This window comes from Lutra lutra, chromosome 16 (genome assembly GCF_902655055.1).
Source record: "Lutra lutra chromosome 16, mLutLut1.2, whole genome shotgun sequence".
In the NCBI taxonomy this organism is placed as follows: Eukaryota; Metazoa; Chordata; class Mammalia; order Carnivora; family Mustelidae; genus Lutra; species Lutra lutra.
In genome coordinates, this window is record NC_062293.1 from 49491034 (window position 1) to 49514737 (window position 23704).

A 23704-nucleotide genomic window follows, 5' to 3' on the forward strand; every position below is an offset into this window, starting at 1 on the left:
AAAAAACAGAAGCTGCCCTTTGTCCCACAATCAGTGACACCATCAGCTCCTTTGCACCGCCAACACTGAGGTGTCTCAGTGCTCTCCCAGGAAGATGCCGGCACACTGGACTCCTGGGGCCTCTGCAAAGTAGGTACTAGTGGCCCTCATGAGATGGATGGCTCCACCCAAGAGGCCATTTGCACAAAAATGTCAGAACTGATCCCTCTATTATATCCTTCCACAGTCAGATAAAAACGGGGGGGGATCACCACTGCCACTTAATCACCAGTCAACCAGCTGTCTCACTCCCGCATTCCCCTTGTTATTAAAAAGAAATGCCCTCAAGCTTTAAGAAAGCGTGATGACAAGCTAAATAATTCAAAGGGAGCAGCAGAAGGGCGGTGGCGGTGGCTGGCCCATTCTGCAGTAGGTCTTTCTAGAAAATGCCAGCTGGAAGCTTACCCGCTGTGGTGTGTGGATGGGAGACAGAGCGTCCAAGTCTGCCATGGGAAACTCGACCCCTTTCCTTTTCAGTTCCTCATATATATGCACCACGCCGGTGAGGTCAGGGCTGCTTCGGAAGGCATCAGCCCACGCCTGGGAGGAAAGAGGGGGCCTGTTAGCAAGGATTTCTCACCAACGGCAGGCCATGTGCCCTCGCAGAGGCCCATGTTCTTTGCCCAAACCCACTCTGTTCCTGTCCCCCCATGCCTCCCACGCCCAGTGCTGCCATGATGCGGCGGGCGAAATGGGGGGTTTTTTAATGGTGCTGTTGAGCGTGAACAAAAACACAAAACTTAATTCAGCATGCAGTATTTCCTTGGAGAAGATGCAGGGAAATAACACCTAAGCACAGTGGCATATCCTAAAACAGAGGCATTTCCCTAATCGCCAGGAAATCAATTCCTGGTGGTGCTGAGCGGAAGGGCATGAAGACACGGCCCCGCTGCTGGGCCCATGGGACGCCGTGGGGGGACCGCAGTGCCGTGGCTCAGCTCTGCAGAGCTCTCAGGTGCAGGCGGGAGCCAGAGGCAGATGGGGCAGAGAGGAAAGGCAAAACTGATGTGTGACGGGAAATCAAGGCTAACGTGGGGTTTCCTCCGTGGATTGGAACATGCGAAAGCGGAGACCGCCTAGCCCAGCCGGAGAGGCCATGTGATGGTGGCCCAGGGGTGAGAGAGCCCGCGCCGCCTACAGCGTCACTGCACACCTGCCCACGTGGCCAAAGCCACCACAAAGCACGGCCATGGAGTCCCTTCGACGAAAACACCCCGCAGAGAGGGAAAGAACACATATTTCAATAGACTGTCACTTTTCATCAATTGGCGAAACTCCTAAGCGATTTTTAAATATTTTGTTCTTTGAAAGTTACAGAATCTATCAAAGGAGAGAAAGATCGATCTCCAAAAGGCTCCCCACAATGAAGTTCAGCTCCGTCCTGTCACCCACCAAATACATACCCAGAGGAGGCGGCAGTGTCTCACGCCCACGGTTCTGTTGCCAATTCTGCTGCTGTCACAAGCCTCTAAGTGCCTCCCCGGCTCTAGCGATGCATTCCAACCAATCCTGAGGCAGCCACAGAAACTCTATCTCTAACCAACAGACCCGTTTGAAGTTAAAAGGTCAGTTTCCAAACAGCCTCGCTCACTCTGACAGATGTGTCTCGCCACAAACATTACTGTCAGCTGGGCTTCCTTGATCCACGTACTTGATCTGCCCACTCGGGGATTGAATGCCTGCTGAAGGACGGCCCCTCTTGGCCAACACTTCCTTCTGGAGGCTGAGTAGGGCCCAAGGTGCCTGCAGAGGCCCGTCTGGAGCGCCAGCTGGAGAGCAACAGCACCAAGGCCTGTCCCCCTAGGGAGTGCCCCAGAGCCCCGTTCTCCACCAGCTGCTTTGGCTGCCACCACCGGATTCAAAATCCAGCTGAGTCCCGGGAGGCTTGCTTCAAAATGCAGCTAGCATGTTCATTTAGGGTCTAAGACTGGGTTTATAGCCTGCTGGGGGAGGCTGGGGAGAAAAAAGCATGACAGTTCTTCCTAGGGCCGCTTCCTGCCTCTATTTCTAAGTTAGGACAAACAGCTCCAGGGGACCACTTTTCATTCATCTTGCCCTCCATGTCAGCCAGATCGGAGATAGGAAGAATGGAAATTAAAGAACCATCGCTGTGTTCTCCAGGCAGGGGCTACTTCTCGGGGCACCTGGCCTGACAGTGAGCCAATGAGCCCCCCTTCTCTGGTTTTCTGTGCCACCAGCAGGGAAACACACATCCCAAGTCAGGCCAGTCAGCTTCCCCTCCTCCCAGGAGCTTGACCCTGAGCTTAGAAAGAGCTGGGCTGCTCTCCTTGGGTACATGACACTGTCCTCTATAGATGCGGGGCCCTGGGAGGCAGCCACGTGCCCACTGGGGACCAGGGAGCAGAGACAGCCTATGTGTTGGAAGGTGCAGCCAAGAGAGGATTTGGAGGGTTTCCCTGATCCCTTCTTGTCCCTTCCCCAGGTCTAGTCACACCCCAGCATTCTGGGAACCCCTGCCTGGTCATGACAAACTGTCCTCTTTGCCTAGGCAAGCTGTGCTGGAACTGGCATCCGTTACCTGTAGCCAAGCAGCCATGGCTAATCTGCTCCCTTCCTGCCTGCTACTATTCGAACCCCTGCAGGGGACCCTGTGCAGCTTGGGGTGAGCCGGCTGCTCACAGAGCACACGTTCGTGGCAGCTTTCTCTACCGAACAAGATTCTGATGTCAGTGGGGAACAGGGTGGGGGGCACCTTTAAGGGAACAGTTGTAAGTGGAAACGCAGAACTGGGATCCATCCAGAGACGCCGGGCCTCTGGCATCTTCCTGGCACAATGGCCAAATGCCTGTGCTCCTATCTTTCCTCCCCACAAGGTACACAGCCAGTCTCACCCTTGCTCAGAGAAGGCAGTCAGCCATCGTTTGTCATGTTCGACTGACTTCAGATCTCATGGTTACTAAGCATCCTTATTGTTCTACTTGGGAGAACACAGGACGATGGCCAGTTAGGTTGTCCACAGACTGAGGCGACCCTGAAAAGAAAGCAGGAGCCCCTCTGGACGGCTGACCCAGCTGAGATGTGAGAATCTAGGAGAGGGGGCAAAGCTCAGGAAGTCTGGTTCATTCCAGGTCCCCAATCTAAAGCCAAGGAGCCACAAGGCTGGTCCCAGCAAGCTGCCCTCTAGGAAAGCAAAGTACTTTTCTGGCTTCTGTCTACAGTGCTGGGGGCTCAAAGGCCCAGAAGAGGTCAAATAGGGAGAGAAAAAAACATTTTCATGCTTTTTTTGCTTTGCTCCTTGTGACTGCACACCAAACGCCAGACTGGGGCCTTATACAAACATAAACTGTACTGTCGTTGTTTCTGTATCCCACAAGTTTTGACAAAGTTTTACATCATCCAATCTCAGATCAATGAACAACTGCTGATTTAGACTGTGGGTTCTGTTCTTTGGCTTCTGCCATGTTCTGCTTCTGCTTCTGGACCAGACTGCCTAGTCCCATTGACAGGGTCTCCAGAGAACTGCAGAGTTCACGTGGAAGGGGGCCAAAGGCCGGGCCACCATGTCTCCGACACCTTCCAAGAACACAACACTTCCAGCTCCTCCTCCCCCCGCCCCCACCAGCTCACTTTCTTCAGCGGAAAGAAAAACCTGCTGTGGAAAGAGGGTATTTTTAGATTCGACTGCTAGGAGGCAGGGGGTGGGGAGGCAGGCTAAAGGGGCAGGGGGGAGGGGGAGGGAGGCAGGAAAGGAACGGCCATGAGGTTACCCTACCAGGATGGTATCATTTCTGTTCCTGAAAGCAACTGCAAGGGAAAGGCTGAGGGATGGCACAGGGCACAAGTGTCCTTCTTGTCTTCTGAACAAATGGGACTTCACACGAAGACAGAGAAAGGCACGCAGCCAAAGGCCAGCCGGGGACCAGGTGAGACATGGGAGCCAGGGCTGAAAGTGGCAGGCAGTTCAAAGGCTGGGAGCAAAGAAGTCGGCAAAGCTGCTCACCAGGCTGCCATGCCCTTGACGTCCCTCCTTCTTGCTGCCAGGGGGACCAGCTCCCCTCCCAAAGGGCAAACTCCTGCAGCGGGGAAGCCCACTGGGCCCACACACCTGAGTCAGGTGACCGCTTCCCACTGCCCTGTCTCACGGCTTACACGCTGGGCTTGGGCTGGGGGAGATGGAGGGCAGTCTTCCCTGGGTGTTCTGAAGGGCAGGGCCTCTGGTGCACACAAGCCTGAGGGGTGTCTCTTTTGGGGGGCCTGGGGTGGCCACAGATGGCGAGAGGACACAGATGCCCTCAATGAGAGGAGGGACAGAATGTGGGAACGAGGAATAGGCATCCACTGATTCTCTTGAAAAATCCCCCTAGAGGGCTGCTGACAGCAAACGTGTGCCAGTGGCAATGGCCCCAGTGTGTCCAATCTCAGGCTGACAATGCCTGTGATCAGCATCCCAGGAAAGGAATCAGATGGCATGGTGGGATGGAAGCCGGGAGAACATGCGAGGACGAGCACCCGTCTCCCTACAGGCACCAGGAGACTATTACAAAGCTGCTTTGGAGGGGCTACTGGGTGGCTTAGTCAGTTAAGCATCTGCCTTTGCCTCAGATCATGATCCCAGGGTCCTGGGATTGAAACCCGCATCGGGCTCCCTGCTCGGTGGGGAGTCCGCTTCTCCCTCTCTCTCTGCCTGCTGTTCCCCTGCTCTCTCAGAGCTGTCAAATAAATAAGATCTTAAAAAAAAAAAAAAAGAAAAGAAAGAAAGAAAGAAAAGCTAGTTTGGAGAGAGGCCCCCTCCCTGCTTCCACGGTAGGGGAGTGATCAGAGGGACAATGGGCTCAGGCTGATTCCTGGTCGTCAGAGCCACAGGTCCCAGCTCCACCTGGGAGCTCCACGCATGCTTCCTGGGGGTGGGGAGCACTTCTCCGTCTAACCCCTTGGCCTTAAAAGCTTTTCAAGCACCAATACATTCAGAGTTTAGGGCTGCCCTTCAAATATCCCAAAGCCAGCTCAAGTCCTCCCTGGGTAGGCCCTGGCCCTCTTTCATCTGCAAGCCTCTGTCTCCCCATAAAACCACTGGCTCCCAGGGGCAGGGCTGGGACGGGCCCACTTCTACTCCTGGCAGCTGGGCTCCAAAGAGCACCAGGAAACACCCGGATGTCGAGGATGGCAAGGAAAGAAACTGTCGTGGCTCTGGCACCCACACACCTGACCGCTCCTCTTTTCGGTCTCGCTGCATTTCCGAGATGGCCTGCTGCCTCCTCTCAGGCTGGCAGGAAGGCCGGGGATCCAGTGCCCCGGCCCCCCACCCTGTGCCATGGTGGGAGCATCATTTGCCCTTCCCGGGGGAACATCAGACTCTCAGGGTACACTGCCCAGTTCTTACAAGTTTATTCGACAGGCACATAAAGTCATCTTCTTTCTCCAAGGAGTTAAGAACAGGTTGACAACATGCCATACGTCCACACACTCATCAGTCGGGCTTTGTTGAGGATGCGCTGATGAGAACAGCTGCCCAACTACAGTGCTCCAGGGCCAGCGGGAAGGAGCAGCAGGGCCTGCCAGCCTAAGTCCTGGAGTGTGGCCATCCCGCTTCCCCCCCCAATTCTGCTCCCAGCTGTGAGGCTGACCCTTAAGGAATCACTCGTTTTTTCCTATTTTTGACCAACAAAGATGGCAGTTTCACATATTCAACTTAACACAGGCCTGATATAAACAGACCCACATGCCTACCCAAAGACACCTGCAGGCTGTTAATAGCAGCATTTTTCATAGCGGCCCCAAACTGGGAACACCACATGCCCACCATCCGTGGGAAGGAGACACAGTGCGGGGTGCATTCACCCAAAGGGACTTGGCCCAGCGATGTGAGCAACAGGAACAGAAGACCAATGGTCATACCCAGTGACAAGGTGAGACCCGCAAACAAGGCGCAGTCAGACACGCGGACCTAACAGAGGGCTGCTGCAGAGGCCACACACAGGAAGTTCAAGGACACGAGCACTCCATCCAGGCTGCGAGGCAAGGGGGTCCTCCCAGGCAGCTGGGGCTCTTTGGGTGTGGGTCATATTCTGCGTCATGATACCGGGGCTGGTTTACCTGAGTATGTTCAGTCTGTAAAAACTTACCAAGCGGTACGAGCTAGTTTAATGTGAGACCTCCTGCTCACATACAGAATTCGATAAAAAGAAAAGGCTGAAAACCCCGTTTGTTCTTTTGTCCACCCCATCCCAGAAGCCAAGCTAGCCGCCAGCTCTGAATGCTGTCCACTTTCAGACAAAAGCTCCTCAGGTAAGTTCAAAACACGGAGAGGAAGAACCCTCCCAGGCAGGTAAGCAAGCCCATCAGAGAGTACCCTGATCCAAAGCCCTTGGTATTCTCCCAGCAGGACCGTACAGAGCATCCTGGTTGTCGAACCCATGAGGCCCTTAGGGGCCCATCCTACTCCTGCCCCCGTGGGTGGGCGCTCATGCCACCGCCGAGCCGGCAGGGGGAGCCCTCACAACACAGGCGCCAGCCGCTGTGCCCCTGCGGGCTGATCTCAGACCCTGGACTGGGAGTAGGGAGGCGGGGACACAGGCCCCGATTCTGCAGATAAGGAGGTAGCAGCCCAGAAAGGTTCAAATAGCTGCTGAGGTTACACAGCAGTAAGAAGCAGTGCTGGGAGGAGGCTGAGATCCTGATGGGAAAGCTGGGCCGGCGCGCCCCCAGGGACAGCCATGGCCAGTTCATGAGGCGTCCCAGAGCCCTTGTCAACAGGGTGATGCGGATCACAAGCCCGGCCATGGCTGTGTCTGTCAGGGGGTGGCCAGGCCCGGTGGGCACAAGGGGTTCAGGCTGGGGTGCCCCCTCCGTTGTGAGCAAAAAGCCACTATTTACGGGCCTGACATCAAATGCTGGAGGTGTTGGGACAGAGCAGTGTACTGGGAAAGTCCCCGAATGGGGGAGTCGAGGGCAGAAGTGGGGGTGGGGAAGGGAGGGGCTGAGGTGGTTTGCACCTGAGTGTGCGAGCATGTGAAAGAGGGAGGAGGGAAGGAGACACATGGAGACATGCCAGCCAGGTGGGCAGAATGAAGACACAGGGACCACCTAAGAAGGAGGTGGCTCTGCTGTCACCCACTCCTCCCCTTCCTTAGAGCCTCGGCAAACCACAGTCACCCATTTGTTAGGAAAAACTTATCAAACACCTACTCTACACAATCAACTGCTCTAGACCCCGGGGATATAATGCCCATGGGCTCTCGGGGAGCTCAGAGCCAGGCAGATGAGAGAGAAGTTAGCCCAGAAGTAGAGAAGACCACAAAAGAGGGTGAGAGCAGAGAGGGAACACTGCAAACCTAGGAATGGGAAGGCCTCCGGGGGCCACCTGAAGGATCGACAGGACTTGTAGGCAGAGGACACAGTAGAGAACCTCGGCCGGGGTCCTACGTTCCTGTCCAGGCTCAGGTGCCGCCACCACCTTGAATGCCCCCTACGTCCAACCCGGATCACAGTGCCTCCCCAACCCAGCCCAGGCCATCACCCTCCCCACCTCCCATCCTCTTGGCTCCTGCAGACCCTTATTTGTCCTCCACCAGAGCACTAACATGCTTGTTGACAAATGTGCTTGCACCCTGTCACCGGGGGGCTCAGTCTAAAACCCAGACCCGTCCGTGTGTACCCAGCTCAGACAAGTGCAGTGGCTCCCCACTGCCCACAGGACAGAGCACCAGCTGCCGCCCTGCATGGCCCATGAGCCCCTGGCCATCCTTCCGGCCTCGTCTCCTGGCCCCAGACATTCTTCATCATACTCTATGAGCCACGTGATGGCTTTAAAGCATCCCCTTCTCTTTCAGACATGCAGCTTCATTCCTTGACTCTCAAGGCTGGACCTGGTGACTCCCTTCTAACAAATGGAATATGACAGAAAAGACGGTGCACGACTCCAGAGAGTCGGTCCCAAGAGGCACCGCAGCTTCCTTCCAGTTCTCTTGGATCCCTTGTTCCAGGGAAAACCTGCTGCCATGTTATGAGGACACTCAAAAAGTCCACACAGCAAGAAACGCAGGCCTCCTACCAACAGCCAGCAAAGGGCTGGGGCCTCCCGCCAGCAGCCCTGCGGTGAGCCACCTTGGACGTGGCTCCTCCAGCCCCTCCAGCTCGAAGAGGAGGCAGTCCTGGCTGAAGTCTTGACCACAACCTCCGGAGAGCCACAATCACTCACCTACGCTGCTCCCGAATTCCTGACCCACGGAAACGAGGAGGTAATAAGTAGGTGCTGTGTTAAACCCCTAAGTTCTGGGGTACTCTGTTACAGATCCACTCATACTGAATACAGCCCACCCACGTCAACTGCTGTCTTCGACGCACGTGCTAGACCTCTGCCCGCACTACTTCTCACACTCTGCCCTTTCCGCCAAGCTCGCCACGTCCTGCAGGGTCCAGCAGAAATGCCACCTCCTCAGTGAATCACTCTGTAACACCGTCTCCCTGGATCTCACCCTGCCTGTCGCAGAGCTGTTCCCGACCAGTACCCCGCCAGCCCTGCATTTAGCTCTAGTATGGCCCTCCCTGCTCCACGTTGTCCCCGATGGCTCGGAGGCCTATCAGGGCCCCCGACCTGCCCCTGGGGGTGGGCAACACCCCCAGGGGGTGGCTCCTGGGAGCCAGGCACCCAGAAAACCAGTGAAGGCTCTGTCAACCAGCTTGACAGCTACCCCTCAGGGTTTTATTCCAGTGGCATGAGAACAGAAACATAAGCATTTTGCAACAGGTCTTTAATCCCAAGAGGGCCTCCCTTCTTTCCTCCAAGTGATGGAAAAGCACGAGGACCCACCACCCAGGGGCCCCACCTCACCGGGTCCCAGCCAACTGGACAAGGGGAGCTCGCCTACCTGGATCAGAGCGAGCACCTTGTCCTGCACAATGGTGGGAGGGTTGTTCTTCGGAGAGATGATTTTGACCAGGACACTGTCGATGAAATCCCGGTTGGCCACGAGAATGTGGAAGCGGTGGCCACAGTTCTTCACACACGTCTCTAGCACCTGAGGCGGGTGGAGAGGAAAGGAGGGTCACCGCAGTGGCAGCTCAGTTTCCACCCCGACCCCAGCCTTTGCTTCTCCTGCACAGCCGCACATCTCCTCCAGAGTCACACTGGGATGGAATTGCCTCCCTCCACTCTAATTCGGGCGTCCCTTGCTGACTAAAGTCGCCTGTCCCTGCACAATAATCAGGCAATTAGTTGGTAATTGAAGCACCAGTTTTGCATGAGAAGGATGCTGGTGTTTTAATGAGATCAAAATGACTGAGCAGTCCCTGAAAATTAGCATTTTAACTCCTCTCTCCGGGCTTCTGGGTGTGAGATATTAGCCAATGGGACTCAGGCTCTGTCACAGAGAGGGCTGCTGTGACAGCCTGAATTGCCGCGTGAATTATTGGCCCTTGTGTGTGAGGAAGCAAGTGAACACACACACGCACACACACATACACGCCCCATACAACCCTGCCTCGGCAACTACAATTGGCAGTGACTAAGAATTTTCTACTCTTAATAAATGGTTCGTGGGCCTCCGCTGCCAGTCAGCTTCAAGGTCCATGTTCACTCCCAACCCTGCTTGGTCTTCCCCTGTTTGGAAAAATGAGGTACCCAGGCCTTAACTACTCAAAAGCACAGTGCATGTGGGTTCTGGCCGGACGGCCAGTGTGGGCTTGAATCTCAGCTCTGTCACCCTAAATGGCCCAGGACAAGCCTGTCAGAGCCTCAGTTGCCTCATTTGTGAAGTGGGTACATGAGTGCCTCCTTGCAGGACCATGGTAAGGATGACAGAGTATCTCTGAAGCACCTAGCACAGTACCCTGCATTGTGTGTGGGGGGCAGTAAATGAGGACTAAGATGGCACGATTACCGATTAGGAGGCTGCTGTACACACTTGAGGAAAGGGAAAAGTTCCCAGTCCCCACAGGACAGGAGAGAGGCCCTCTTAGAATTCAGGGGTACCCACTGAAGAGTCTCTCCGGCCTTGAACACAGCTTTCTGAACTTCTCAGCTCTCAGTAAACAGCCCATACAATATCTTGGTCCTTCCCACACCAGCATCCCCCAATGCCACGGTCAATTAGCAGGAAACGCCTCCTCAGAATGTGCCTGGCAACAGGGGACATTTCTGGCTGCCTGGGTATCTTCGGTGGCCCAAACTGAGCTGACCGCTGGTGACCTTATGCAGCCATTCCACAGGGCTGGGTTCATAGGATGAGGCACTGACGAAGCATGGCCATTAGGAAAGGCCCGCACGCTTAACAAACAGAGAGCGGACTATGAGCTGGGCACTGTGCGGGAGCCTCCACATTATACACCATTTCATTCCAGTCTCACAACGAATAAATTCTCTTTAAGTGGTCGGCCTTCTCCAAAGTCCTTGTCTCCTCACCCACAAGGAGGCCATACGGCCACCCCCGCCCCCCAACAGTTCTCCTCCAAGATCAATCGGGAGTCCCACGATGGCAGGCAACGGGTGCCAGATTTCTTGTTCCTTCATCCGGTCCTGGAAATCACCCGTAAGAAGGGCATTATCCCATTTTCGAGATGATGAAGCTGAGGCCTGGAGATGTTGTTAACTTCACTGAGGAGGCCAGAGCTGGCCAGTGCCCCCAGCCCAGCAGCCACAGAGCCAGTCAAAATGGTGCCTTTCCCCACTGCCTGCCTGCACCGTGGGAGGCTCCGGGTTCTGCTCAGCTTGCCCAGGAAGACCCCACAGCTCAGCACCCTCGGGTCACCAAGGTTTTCCTCAGCCACGGGGGCATGGCATTCTCTTTCTCAGCCTCTGTGTGTGCCTGATTCTGGGTGACCACAAAGTAACCAGCACTCACCCTCACAGTGACCACAGGGACTGCAGAGAGGAATGAGAGGGGTTCTTCCTGCCCTCAGGGAACTTACAGTCTCCCTTCTTTCTAGAATCCTCTAAAACCCTCTCCTAACCTCCTACACAGGCATCGGGCTGCTGGGGCCAAGGCAGGCGGCAAGAAGAATGGTTTATTTTATGAGCAGCAGGTGGGGAAGGGAAGGGTCGGATGCTAGGAAGAAAGCAGGTGTGGTGGGAAAGGACATGGGGGAAAAGGGGAGCAGGAAGGCCAGCATGGCAGGGCAGCCGTGGCTCTGCCACCATGCTCAGGGCAATAGCAGGCCAGGATGCCCGTCACACCTTTGGGAACACATCCTTACATCTTCCAGGACAGCAGACTTCGAAGTCAGTGTGGCCGAGGCTGACCCTTGGGGCTCAGACACAGGTTTGGAAATACCCCAGACAGAGGAGGCATGTGCTCCAGAGCAGCCCTGCAGCCTAGCAGAGCAAGAGATGCAGGAGGCCCTCCCTGGCTGGCAAGGGCCACTCAGCTACTTCAGGGACTCTGCCAAAAATGGCACTGGTAAATGAGTCCCTGTACAGCATGAAACACACAGCAGCCATTTTCTAGCAGCCAAAGCTCACGGAGTAACAAAAGGTGCCTCTAAGCAATCAGAAATGGCTATTTCAAGTCCATTTTAAGTCCATACACTGCCTATACACCCAAGCAGAGAGCCTCTCTGGACCTGTGACGAACTCCTGTTTGGGGTAAATATTAATATTTTTGTCAAAGGTCCACAAGGAGCAAGAGGACTGAGAACAGCTAATACAGTAAGGGAAGACAAAGACAGAGAAGCCATAAAAGTAGACATGAGATCATACAACATGCACCAGGCTGGGGCCTTTGGTATAGTGACAGGGATCTGCACATGTCAGAAGGCTCCCAAAGGCATCTCTGGATTTACAGAGAAGACCTGACCACATCAACAAATAAGCAAACAAGAAACTCAGGAATAAATTTAACCAAGGAGAGGAAAGATCTGTACCCTGAAAATTATAAGACACTGATGAGAGAAATTAAAGAAGCTACAGATATATGGAAAAGTATCCCATGTTCATGGATTCGAAGAACTGATATTAAAATGTCCATAGTACCCAAAGCCATGTATAGATTTCACAGAAATAGGAGAAACAATCCTAAAATCCATATGGAACCATAAAAAAAACCCTGTATAGCCAAAGCAATCCTGAGAAAGAATAATAAAGCTGGAGATATCATGGCTCCTGATTTCAAACTATATTACAGAGCTATAATAATCAAAACAGTATAGTACTGGCATTAAAAAAAAAAAAAGACAATGGAACAGAACTGAGAGCCCAGAAATAAACCCATACATACAAATATGGTCAACTAATATTTGATGAGAGGTACGACAATGGGGGAAGGTAGTCTCTACGATGAACAGTGTTGGGACAACTGGATAACCACATGCAGAAGAATCGAAGTGCACCCCTATCTTATACCACTCACAAAGATTAACTTGAAATGTACTAAAGACTTAAATGTAACACCTGAAACTGTCAAACTACCAGAAGATAACACAGAAAAAAAATTCCTTGACATTGGCCTTGGCAAAGATATTTTTGGATGTGACACCAAAACAAAGACAACAAAAATAAAAATAAACAAGTGGGACTATGTCAAACTAAAAAGAAGAAACAATCAGCAAAGTAAAAAGGCACACCACAGAATGGGAAAAAATATTTGCAAACCATCTATCCAATAAGGGGTTAATACCAAAAGTATATAAGGAACTAAATCAAGAGCAAAAAAGCCCCCAGAAAACAAAACAAAAAAACAACAACAACAACAAAAAAAACAATCCAATTAAAAGTGGCCAAAGGTGTTGTTTTCTGGGGCCTTTTTTGCTCTTGAGTTAGTTCCTTATATACTTCTGATATTAACCCCTTATTGGAGAGATGGCTTGCTCAGTCAGAGCACAGGACTCTTGATCTCGGGGTCTTGAGTTCAAGCCCCACACTTGGTGTAAAGATTACTAAAAATAGATAAATAAACTTTTAAAAAATGGGCAAAGGACTTTAAACAGACGTGTTCAAGGAAGATGCACGATGGCCAACAGGGACATGAGAAGATGCTGAACATCACTAATCATCAGGGAAACCGAAATCAAAACCACCTTAAGAGTTCACTTTACACTTGTTAGAATAACTATTCTCAAAAAGACAAGAGGGTGCCTGGGTGGCTCAGTGGGTTGGGACTCTGCCTTCGGCTTGGGTCATGATCCCAGGGTCCTGGGATCGAGACCCACATCAGACTCTCTGCTCAATGGGGAGCCTGCTTCCCCCCTCTCTCTGCCTGCCTCTCTGCCTACTTGTGATCTCTGTCAAATAGATAAATAAAATCTTAAAAAAAAGACAAGAGACAAGTGTTGGCAAGGATGTGGAGAAAAGGGAATCCTTGTGCACTGTTGGTGGGAATGTAAATTGGTGCAGCCACTATGGAAAACAATATGGAGGTTCTAAAAAAACATTAAAAACAGAGCTACCATATGATCCAGCAATCCCACTACTGGCTATACATCTAAAAGAAATGAAAACAGGGTATCAAAGAGCTTTCTGTACCCCCATGTTTATTGCAGCATTATTCACAATAGCCAAGACACGGAAACATTCGCAAGTATTCCACGATGGATGAATGTATAAAGAAAAGGTCATATACATGTACTATTTCTTTATCCATGTATACACACACACACACACGAATAATCTTCATCCATAAAAAGGAAGTAAATTCTGCCTTTTGCAACAACATGAATGGATCTTGAGGTCATTACACTAAGCGAAACAACTCAAATACAGAAAAATACCTAATGTTCTCCCTTACATGCAGAATCTAAAAAAGCTGAACTCATATCAACAGAGTAGAATGGTAGCTGCAGGGCAGGGGAAATGGGGAGATGTTGGTCAAAGAGTACAAATTCCCAGCTGTGAGTAATCTCTTGGGGTCTAATGTAGACCATGATGACTATAATTAACAATACTGTAGTATATACTTTACAGTTAAGAAATTAGATCTATTTTTAAAGATTTATTTATTTATTATTAAGGAGACTCCCCTCTGAGCAGGGAGCCCAACACAGGACTGGATCCCAGGACCTGAGATTATGACCTAAACGGAAATCAAGAGCTAGACCCTCAACCAACTGAGCCACCCAGGCGCCCCAAGAAATTAGATTTTAAATGCTATCTCCCCCTTCCCCAACAAAGGTAGTTATGTGGGGTGACCGAGATGTCAACTAACTTTACGGTGATCATCATTTTGCTATATACATGTGTATCAAATCATCACACTGTACACCTTAAACTCACATATGTTATATGTCAATAACTCAATAAAGCTGAGGGAGTGACAATAATAATAATAAACCTAGCCATCAGGGAAGTTTCTATGACGTTCACCATATTCTTTCAGAAGGAAGTAAAGACAGAGACCACTTTAGAGATTTCCATCCATGGGTGCCTGGGTGGCTCAGTTGGTTGAACGTCTGACTCTCGGGTTTTGGCTCAGGTTGTGATTTCAGGGTCATGAGCTCAAGCCCGACATCGGGCTCTGTGCTCAGTGTGGAATCTGCATGGGATTCTCTGCCTCTCCCCCTCCCCGCTGCTCTTGTGTCCACTCATGTACTCTCTCTCTAAAATAAATAAATAAAATCTTAAAAAAAAAAGGGGGGGGAAGAAAGATTGAAAGATTTCCATCCAACCAACATGGTTACCATGAAGTTGGGTGTGTAAAGGGATATGTTTTAGATACCAGGAAACTGCCCCAACATCTTAGAGTTCATTCCCTGGTGATTTTAGTGATTTTAGTTACTAAAAACAATTGATTTGGGCATCACTCTGGGTTTGGTGAATGCCATTGCTCAAATGCTGAGGAAACACCAAAGCTTTCAAGTCACTATTTCTCAGCTGGTCTTTTTCATCTTTATTATCCAAACCCCAATTCTCTGGCAGAGAACACTCTCCTAATAAGTCTTGGGTTTCCACTTGGTTGTAAAATCCAAACAGTTTCTCTGCTTTAAAAGGAAACATGTTACAGCTGTTTTGGATAAACAACAAACTATTCAAACCTGCAGAAAGGCCCACGGTGCTGACCTGTTACAGCTTTCATTATAAGAACTCACTGTGGCCCAGATTTTGCCACATCTCAGTAACTGTTAGCTTTCCAGACAGAAATAACACCCAAAGTTGTCCTTTTGAGTTTCCTGACATTTGAAGAAAGGGCAGAAATCTGGTCTGTCTCTTCCGGAAAGGAGTCACTAGGTTGACTTTTTCCAGAATCTCTGAACCAATGACCAGTTTCTATGCCTCCATAATCCAAAGCTGGGCACTCACTAGCCCAAAGTCTGGGTGAACCCACAGACCTCTGTCCGCAGTGAGGGGACGCATTGAGTGGACGATGACATCTGTTTGGGAAGGTTACTGTAAGCAATCACTTTAACACCTGAAAAGCTCAGCCAGTCCTGGGCAGGCTCTGGGTGGAAGTCAGCAGTTTTGTAAGGAGGGATGTGACAGCCAGAAAGGCAGCCAGTGGGGCTGTTTCACAGCAGGCTGGTGGCTGGAAGGATGTCCACAGCCAGGCTTTTGGCTTGTCTGCTCTGGGTTTCGGTACTAGTCAGTGTCACACATGCCTGATCCTCTGTTCGTATGTATCAGCTTGCAGCTCATGCCCCACTTTGGGGGAAGGCAGGAAAACCCAAGGGCACTATGGGAAGGCTCTGGTACACCCCGGTGATGCTCGTGCCAAGCCATCCATAGGCCGTGGCTGCCAGAGGCTGTGCTGAGTGGACAGAGCGAAGGCCATGGGAGCGGGGCAGGGCCATGAACATGGATCTCCCCAGACACCTTCCCACCCCCACGAGGGCAGCACTCACTGTCAATGCCAGCATGACCTCTCTGTAGTTCCGGTTTCCGTTGAGCCGCTTCTTCAAGGCTCGAATGGCGTCCTTGGGCCTGGAGAGAAGGAAACGTTAAAATCCTTGCAAGTTCCACTCGGGGGCGCTACCCTACAGAGTCACTCCCGTTGGTGAGAACCAGCATGTATACAAGGCTGTTGCTTACACACAAAGTATTAGGTGGCACGTTTATAGACATTTTTTTTTAAAGATTTTATTTATTTATTTGTCAGAGAGAGAGAGGGAGAGAGAGCAAGCACAGGCAGACAGAATGGCAGGCAGAGGCAGAGGGAGAAGCAGGCTCCCTGATGAGCAAGGAGCCCGATGTGGGACTCGATCCCAGGACGCTGGGATCATGACCTGAGCCGAAGGCAGCTGCTTAACCAACTGAGCCACCCAGGCGTCCCAGGTGGCACGTTTATACACATAAAAGACTGGAAACAAACGAAATCTTCGTCATTGTGAAACAGGTTAACTTTAAGAAAAATCTGTTTAAATTTTTCTAACTTAAACAAAAGATTTTCTAATTTGTTTAAAGTTTCATTTAAGTTTTCTTAGTAATCTCTACACCTAACATGGGGCTCGAACTCACGACCCTGAAATCAAGAGTCACGTAGCTCTTCTGACTGAGCCAGCCAGGCGCCCTCAAACAGGTTATTTTAAGTCATGTTTATCCACACAATGGAACGCGATATAGCCACGGGAAAACATAAAGACACTCCTTAATACCGAGCCAACTCAAAGAATTGTGAACAGAGTCGTGTGCAGAGCAGTGATAAGGTATGCTCCTCTCTGGCTTATAAAAAGACAACACACATTAATACACACACACATACACATGCCAGCAGGGAGGAGAAAATCTCTGGATGGAGCCCCAAGACGCTGGTAACTCTAGTCAGCTCCCCTTTAGGAGGGGAGCTGGGTGGCAGAGAGGAGAGGGCGAGAGGTTTGTCACTGGGCTTCTTTGCGGTCCTTTTCCATTTTGCATCCCATGCAAATATTTTTTATTCAGAACAATAACTAACCCACTGATGCGGGTATGCCAAAGAGACAACAGAGAACAAATAATGGCCAGCTCCTTGCTAAGGCCTGGATGTTCAGCTCTCCCCAGTTCCATGGACCTCCTTTTTGCCCTGAGAAAACTTAATTAAGGGGCACCTAGATGGCTCGGTCAGTTAAGTATCTGTGTTCATCTGGGGTCATGATCTCCAGGTCCTGGGATCCAGCCCAAATCAGGCTCTCTGCTCAGCGGGGAGTCTGCTTCTCCCTCTGCCTCTGGCCCTGCTCATGTTCTCTCTCTCAAATAAATAAATGAAAGTCTAAAAAAAAAAAAAAAAAAAGAAAGAAAGAAAATTAAGTCTCCTCAAAACCCAAAGACTTGTGTGTTTTTAGGTAATGGAGCTGATGTGGATTCCCAAAGGCATGTTCATAAGCTGATTGTTTGGAACCTGGAGAACGTTCTTCCTTAAATCACAGTTAGAGCTGGGAGTGATGGTCCCCAGCCAGTCCTCTAGAAGCAGCTAGAAGGTGCAGCCCTTTGGTCTAACAAGTTATTTTGTTTATTCTAAGCCAGGATCCAACAAAGCTTCAGGACTCTGCTAGGTCTGGCAAGAAGCCCCCGGCCCCTGCTGCCCCATCACCAGCACTCCTGAGTCCCCAGTCTGCCTGCAGGCTGGCCTTTTGCTACACACGTGGGCTCCAGCCTTCCACTGATCAACATGTCAGAATATCTGGGTCTTTCGGAAGCTGAAGGTTTGTAAGTCAGAGACCTCCTATTCCTATAGCTCTCACATATTTATGATCTCTTTACCAAAGGAAAAAACCCTTTCAAATACGTGTGAGAAAGCTGGGGGAAGGGAGGTTGGAAGCTCTGGCAATCAGCCCCATGGAGACAGAAATACACAGGAGGCAGCCAAGACTTCTAGAAGAAATTTTAGAATGCCCTGAGTCACCTATTTCCCATCCTGAACTTGAAACGTGGCTGCCTGCAGGAAATCTTGGCTCCTGAGCCCAAAGGCTGACGGGATGAGTTTCTCTGGGGAATGGGCCCCTGCCAAGCGTGTTTGCAGTATGGCTGCAGTTTCCAAACAGGAATGCTGATTTCTGCAAATATGGGACTTGACAAGCTCCTGGCTTTGAGGACTGTTTGTGGACTTGAGCTGGTGAAGGTCAGTGGCTGCTGGCCAGGAGCGTGGATTGATTTCCTCTCTCTCCAAGGCTCTGCCAAGCCACGGTCAGCCCTGACCCCCAGCTGCCATCCCTCTCAATCCAGCTTCGTCCCTCTCCTCTTGAACTTCCACCGAGCAGAAAAATGAGAACAGCCTCCAAGGGCCGCGATCACTTAGAGCTCACAGAGCAGAGCGTGCACAGAGCTCTCCCAGTGTGGGGGTGATGGTGGCGGGGGGGGGGGGGGGGGGGGAGAAATCAGAGAGTCAGCAGGCTCCTGGGTTAGAGTTAAAATGGAAATTCAGCAGAGGGAAGTACTGCCTCGGAGTGACTGGGTGAGCACAAAAGCAAGTATTTATCTCTCTCCCCGGGGGAGAAGCTTCAGAAAGGAGGATCAAAGTCATGTCAGAGGAATTGCAAAGTTTCAAGCAGCAGCCACAGATTAGACAGCAAGGAGCTGGAATCAGGGAAAAAGGAGAGAAGGAAGAGTCAAGAGCCATGATGGAGCGGGGAGAGGAACAGGAAGGGAGGGCCCCCGTGAGATGCCCCCCTGCCCCGGCAACAGGAAGGTCAGCACTCAGGGCCTCAGAACCTGGCCTTTGGGACATCTTGGGCCTTCCCAAGGCCTCCTCCACTCCAGGCTCCTAAGAACCCTTCTTTCTAGTCCTACCGAACTCATCTTGTCCTGTGGTTCCAGAACCACGGCTTTGCAGCGGCTTTCTCTTTATTCCCTCCGAGGACACGGCTGTCCCTCCTCCCCCACTCGGGACCTCAGAGCCCTCTCTCTGCTGTTATCTTGCTCCTCCCTGCAGGCCCCGGCTTAGAGGCTGAAGGTTCCCTGAGCAAGGGAAGGTCTGGAGATGGTCAGGAAAATGCCCCCAGGTCAGCGGATCCTTCAACACACACACCAGAGTCCCTGGGGAGCACATCACCAATCCATACACCTGGGACCGAACTAGGGCGGTCTGGGCAAGGCCTGGTAAACGGGGCCTAAAACATTGCCAGCCAGGTTCTTGAGCTGGGCACTCCTCATTAACGGCTAAAGATGCAGGGGACGAGGGACTGTCACACAAGGCCTTACAATGGAGGGCAGCTCAGCCTTGGACACTTTAGAAAAAGCCCAAGGAGGGGCCTATGGGCCAGTTCAAATCTGCACCCCCAGGACCACAACATCACAGAGGTGAAGCTCTGAGTAAGATAGCGTAGGCAGAGTTTGGGCGGCTGGAACCAGGCCATCTCGGGCTTGCATCCTGCCTCTGCCCTTCTCAGCCAGGTGGTGACGACCTCTGGCATGTAAGCATGGGCTGCCTCAAGCCTTCTAGGCTTGGCGAGCAGCGGCCTGGCGTGCAGACACGGCAAGCCCTCAGAGCATGGAGGACAGGGGTGGGCCCGGCAGGCCACAGGGATCAGCACCCAGGACTGGCCAGAGAACACTACAGGTGAAGGTCAGGGGTGGGGACCATAAGCCAGGTGACGTCTTTAACGGGCAGGTCTTTAACGGATGAAGAGCACGTCCCTATGCAGAGCACGGACATGGATGCACACATAGCCAGACGCTTCGTAATGTTTATTCCTTTGATCCTTCCAACAAGTCTCTGTGATAGGCACTAGCGGTACCCGCACTTCATAAATGAGGACTCCGAGACATAGGGGCGCACACAGCAAGGGAGTGGGAGCCCTAGAATGCCAGCCTGGGCAGGTGGCTCCAGGCTCCACACCTCTAATCCTATGACACTCCCCTTCCCACTTGGACCCACCAGCCTGGGTGTCTGCCTTCCCGCCTGCCATCCACCCGCCTCACCTGGCGGGTGCCCTCCTATGCTACAAGATGCCACCTGGGCGTCCCCTCCTCCAAGCAGCCTTTGCCGCGGACAGCGCTAGGGCCAGCCAGCTGCCGTGGCTCTGGTCTCTCTCGGTTAGAGGCAGCGTCTTTTGGCACGCTGTGTCATGGGGGTTGCGTCCTGCATTCCTCAGCAGACGGAGTCCCTTAGGGACTCCATCCGTGTGTTCTTATTTACCGAATGCTTTTCAAGAGTCAGTAATACGTCCACTGCGCTAGGTATTGGCAAAAAACGGCACGTGAAACAGAATTCTGCCCTCATGGGGTGCACAGTTGAGGGGGTCTGTGGGGGAGACAGCCACTCACAAACATCACACGGATGTGTACATTTGCGCTGTGATGCGCCTGCTGTCATACAGGGTACTGAGATATCACACATGGGGGGACTTGTCCAGATCAGGAAGAGAGGGGTGGCAGGGAAATGCCCTTCAAACTGAGCTCCCCGGCAAGGCAGAACTGATAGGTGAAAGGGAGAGGCGAGAGGGAAACAGCAGGAACACAGGGACCAAAGCCCCGAAGCAGGAAGGAGCTGAAGGGGCTCCCGACCGTTAGCTGAACTTCAGGGTTTTCTCCCGCTTAGGGAGAGATTTGACAAACACCTCCCCATAAGGGCTGTGAGACAGAAAATCCCCGCATGTCCCCGATGTGCTCTCATTCACAACTGCAGGCCCAGGAGCGTGGGCCACTTTAGAAGGAAGGTGAGCGGAGTGTTGGGAATGTTAGGTGCCCCAGCCTCCTCCACCCTGGGAGGAGGAAGCTCATCTCTCACACACCCCCACACTCCAGGCCCACCCAGACCACCTGCGGCACCAACATGCTGCCCTTCCATGCTCCCGTCCGTACTCCACCCTCTCTTCCTGGCCCACGTGTCTGCGGCAATGGGCAAACACCTCGGCCACAGCCCACCCGGGCCCCTCCGGGGGACCCCTCCATCAGAGCAGCAGGGGCGCACTAGCCTTGGCATCCTGGAACCGGTTCCAGCTCATCTGTGGGTTCCGATGTGTCTGGACGACCACAGAAAGGAGGACAGGAGAGGGCGGCATGAGAGAGAAGGGGAGCCCGTGACTCTGGCGTTGGAAATGCAGAGCCGCCAACCACTCTGATGTGGCTGTGTGCAGGGCACCAAGCCGACCCCTGCATTTAGAGGCAGCAGTATGCCATCTTGGACTGAAGACGCCCCAACTTGCACCTGCAGCACAGGCTCCCTCCCCCAGCTCCATACCCAGGCCTTCCAGACGGACAGCATCCCCGCTGGGGCCCAGCAGGCAGCTCAGAGCTGTAGGATTTTAGCTGACCTTTTGATCTTTGATCCTCGTCCTGCTCCCTCCCTATGGTGGCTCAGCCCTAAACACAGGAGTCTTCCTGACTCTTCTCCTCTCTCCCGCCCACAGCCACCTCTGCACACTCCGCTGGCTCCACCTTCTAAATATATCCCGAAGCTGACAGTTTCCCTCTCCCTCCTCTACTGTCATCCACGTCAAAACTGCCATCATACCACACCTCCTAACTTGCTTCCCCTCTTTCTGCCCTTGGCCTTTCCTACCAGGCCACTCTGATCATGGTAGCAGGAGAGATCTCTTTAAAAATGTGCGTTAGAGGGGGTGCCTGGGTGGCTCAGTGGGTTAAGCCTCTGCCTTCGGCTCAGGTCATGATCCCAGAGTCCTGGGATCAAGCCCCGCATCGGGCTCTCTGCTCAGCAGGGAGCCTGCTTCCTCCTCTCTCTCTGCCTGCCTCTCTGCTTACTTGTGATTTCTGTCAAATAAATAAATAAAATCTTAAAAAAAAAAAAATGTGCGTTAGAGCGGCACCTGGGTGGCTCAGTGGGTTAAGCCTCCGCCTTCGACTCCTGTCATGATCTCAGGGTCCCAGGATGGAGCCCCGCACCCAGCGGGCTCTCTGCTCAGCAGGGAGCCTGCTTCCCCCCGCCCCCCGCCTCTCTGCCTCCTTGTGATTTCTCTCTCTGCCAAATAAATAAAATCTTTTTTAAAAATGTGCATTAGACTTGGGGCACCTGGGTGGCTCAGTTGGTTGGGTGTCTGCCTTCAGCTGGGGCTGTGATCCCAGGGTCCTGGGATCCAACCCTGCATCAGACTCCCTGCTGGGCAGGGAGTCTGCTTCTCCCTCTCCCTCTGCCACCCCCTCCATCCTCTCAAATAAATAGATAGTTAGATAGATAGATAGATAGATAAAATGAGTGTTAGACCACGCCCCTCTCTGCTCAAATCCCCACCCCTCCAAGTCAAGGCCAGAGCCTTGCACTGTTTGGATGGGGGCATGTCCCACCCTCCTCACTCTCTCCACACCCGCCCCACCACCATCTTGCTAGTCCTCAAACATACTAGCCCGCCCTCTGTGCTGCTGTGCCTGCTGCTTCCTCTGCCTGGAAGGTTCTTCCCTGCTGTCATCCTCACACCTCACCCCCTCAACTCCTTCAAGTCCCTCTTCAATGTCACCTTCTCAAGTGAGGCTTTCCTTGATTCCTCTGCTTAAAATCGCTGACTCCCAGGGGCGCCCAGGTGACTCAGTTAAGCGGCTGACTCTGGATTTTGGCTTAGGTCATGACCTCAGGATGTGAGATGGAGTCCGGAGTCAGGCTCCGCGCTTAGCAAAAGGTCTGCTTGGGGTTCTGTCTCCCTCTCCCTCTGCCTCGCTGCCCCTAAACCGGGGCTCGAGTGTGCACACTCTTTAAATAAATAAATAAATAAATAGATAAAATCTTAAAAAAAAAAAAAGCTAAGATTTAGCCTTCACCCTCCCTTGCTTCATTTCACTCCAGACTTGTAACCAGCTGACCATGTAATGTGACCACGTAATGGAACGTGTAATGGCTTCCAGGGCGTATGTCCTGCTCCCTGCCGTGCCCTGGGCACTCACATCACACCAGGGCCCAGCACGAGGTAGCCCCTCAGTCAGTATCTATTCACTGAGAGCAGGACCAGCCCCAGCTGATACATGGCAAGGCGGCAAGGGCCAGCGCCAAGAGGCAAGCCCAGGGTTGCTGGAGTCCGGCCTATCCCCTGGGCACTCCACAGACGGCTGCAGAGGGCATGGCTACAGGAAGCACCGTTCTGTGTGGCATGAATAGAAGCCGAACACAGACCAATCTGAAGGAAGCGTAAACAGAACGTAGCTGGAATGCCGAAGAGGATATAAAGGGACAGCCAGAAAGAACCAACCCGGCAGGGGAGGGATGTTTTGGGGGGGTGGGGGGACCCTGCCAGACACACCTGCTGCTCTGTGCTTCACACGACCTTCACCCTCTATGAACACCATGGGCCCTCTCCCTCCTGCGCCTCCAAGACCAGCAAAGCAGGACAGAGACAGCCTGGCACTGATGACGGGGAGGCAGAGCCAGGGAGAAGGGCAGGAGGGGGTGACCGCCAGGTAACCAGGAGACTTCGTTGTCATGATGATTCAAAGCAGGTCATTAAAAGAGGGCCTCACTGCTGATGGGGTCCCCACCAAGTGCGGGCAGCAAGAGGAAAGATAATGAACTGTATCCATTTATTAAATACCAAAGCAAACAGCCTGGAAACAAAACAAAGTCAAACACCCCCGCCCTTAAGCCCTGACAGGCTCTGAGTGACACCCCCAGGAGCTGACCAGCTTCACAGGAGATGGCGGGGGGGGGGGGGGGGGGGGGATACACATACCCTTCCTCTGTCTCATTGATAATGTCGCAGATCTCCATGTTCAACGTCCAGTCCTCGCTCTGCAGGGAGCCATCTGTTGCCTTTTCTGTAAAGTCAGAGAGAAGACGGATTTACATTTCTCCCGGAATAAGGGGGCCCTGGCAGGAAACAGGAAGGGCCCAGAACCACCACATTCTCCTCCCAAGCAGATGGGCTGAGCCAACAGAGCAGTTCTAGGGGCGCTGCCTTCACAAGGGAAAATCCAGAGAGAGAGAGAGGGAGA

At 52.5% G+C, this 23704-nt stretch overlaps 1 protein-coding gene across 5 annotated transcripts in view; it reads right to left on the bottom strand.

Annotated features, from left to right (window-relative positions):
- Positions 1–23704, bottom strand: part of TOM1L2 (target of myb1 like 2 membrane trafficking protein) — a 116927-nt gene that overhangs the window by 32524 nt on the left and 60699 nt on the right. For all 5 annotated transcript variants that reach the window (XM_047706418.1, XM_047706417.1, XM_047706416.1 and 2 more), the window contains exons 2-5: positions 23443–23527; positions 15763–15841; positions 8868–9017; positions 445–579 (exon numbers count right to left, since the gene is read on the bottom strand). In XM_047706418.1, coding sequence (XP_047562374.1) covers positions 445–579; positions 8868–9017; positions 15763–15841; positions 23443–23527 — 449 coding nt within the window. The remainder of the gene's footprint in view (positions 1–444; positions 580–8867; positions 9018–15762; positions 15842–23442; positions 23528–23704) is intronic.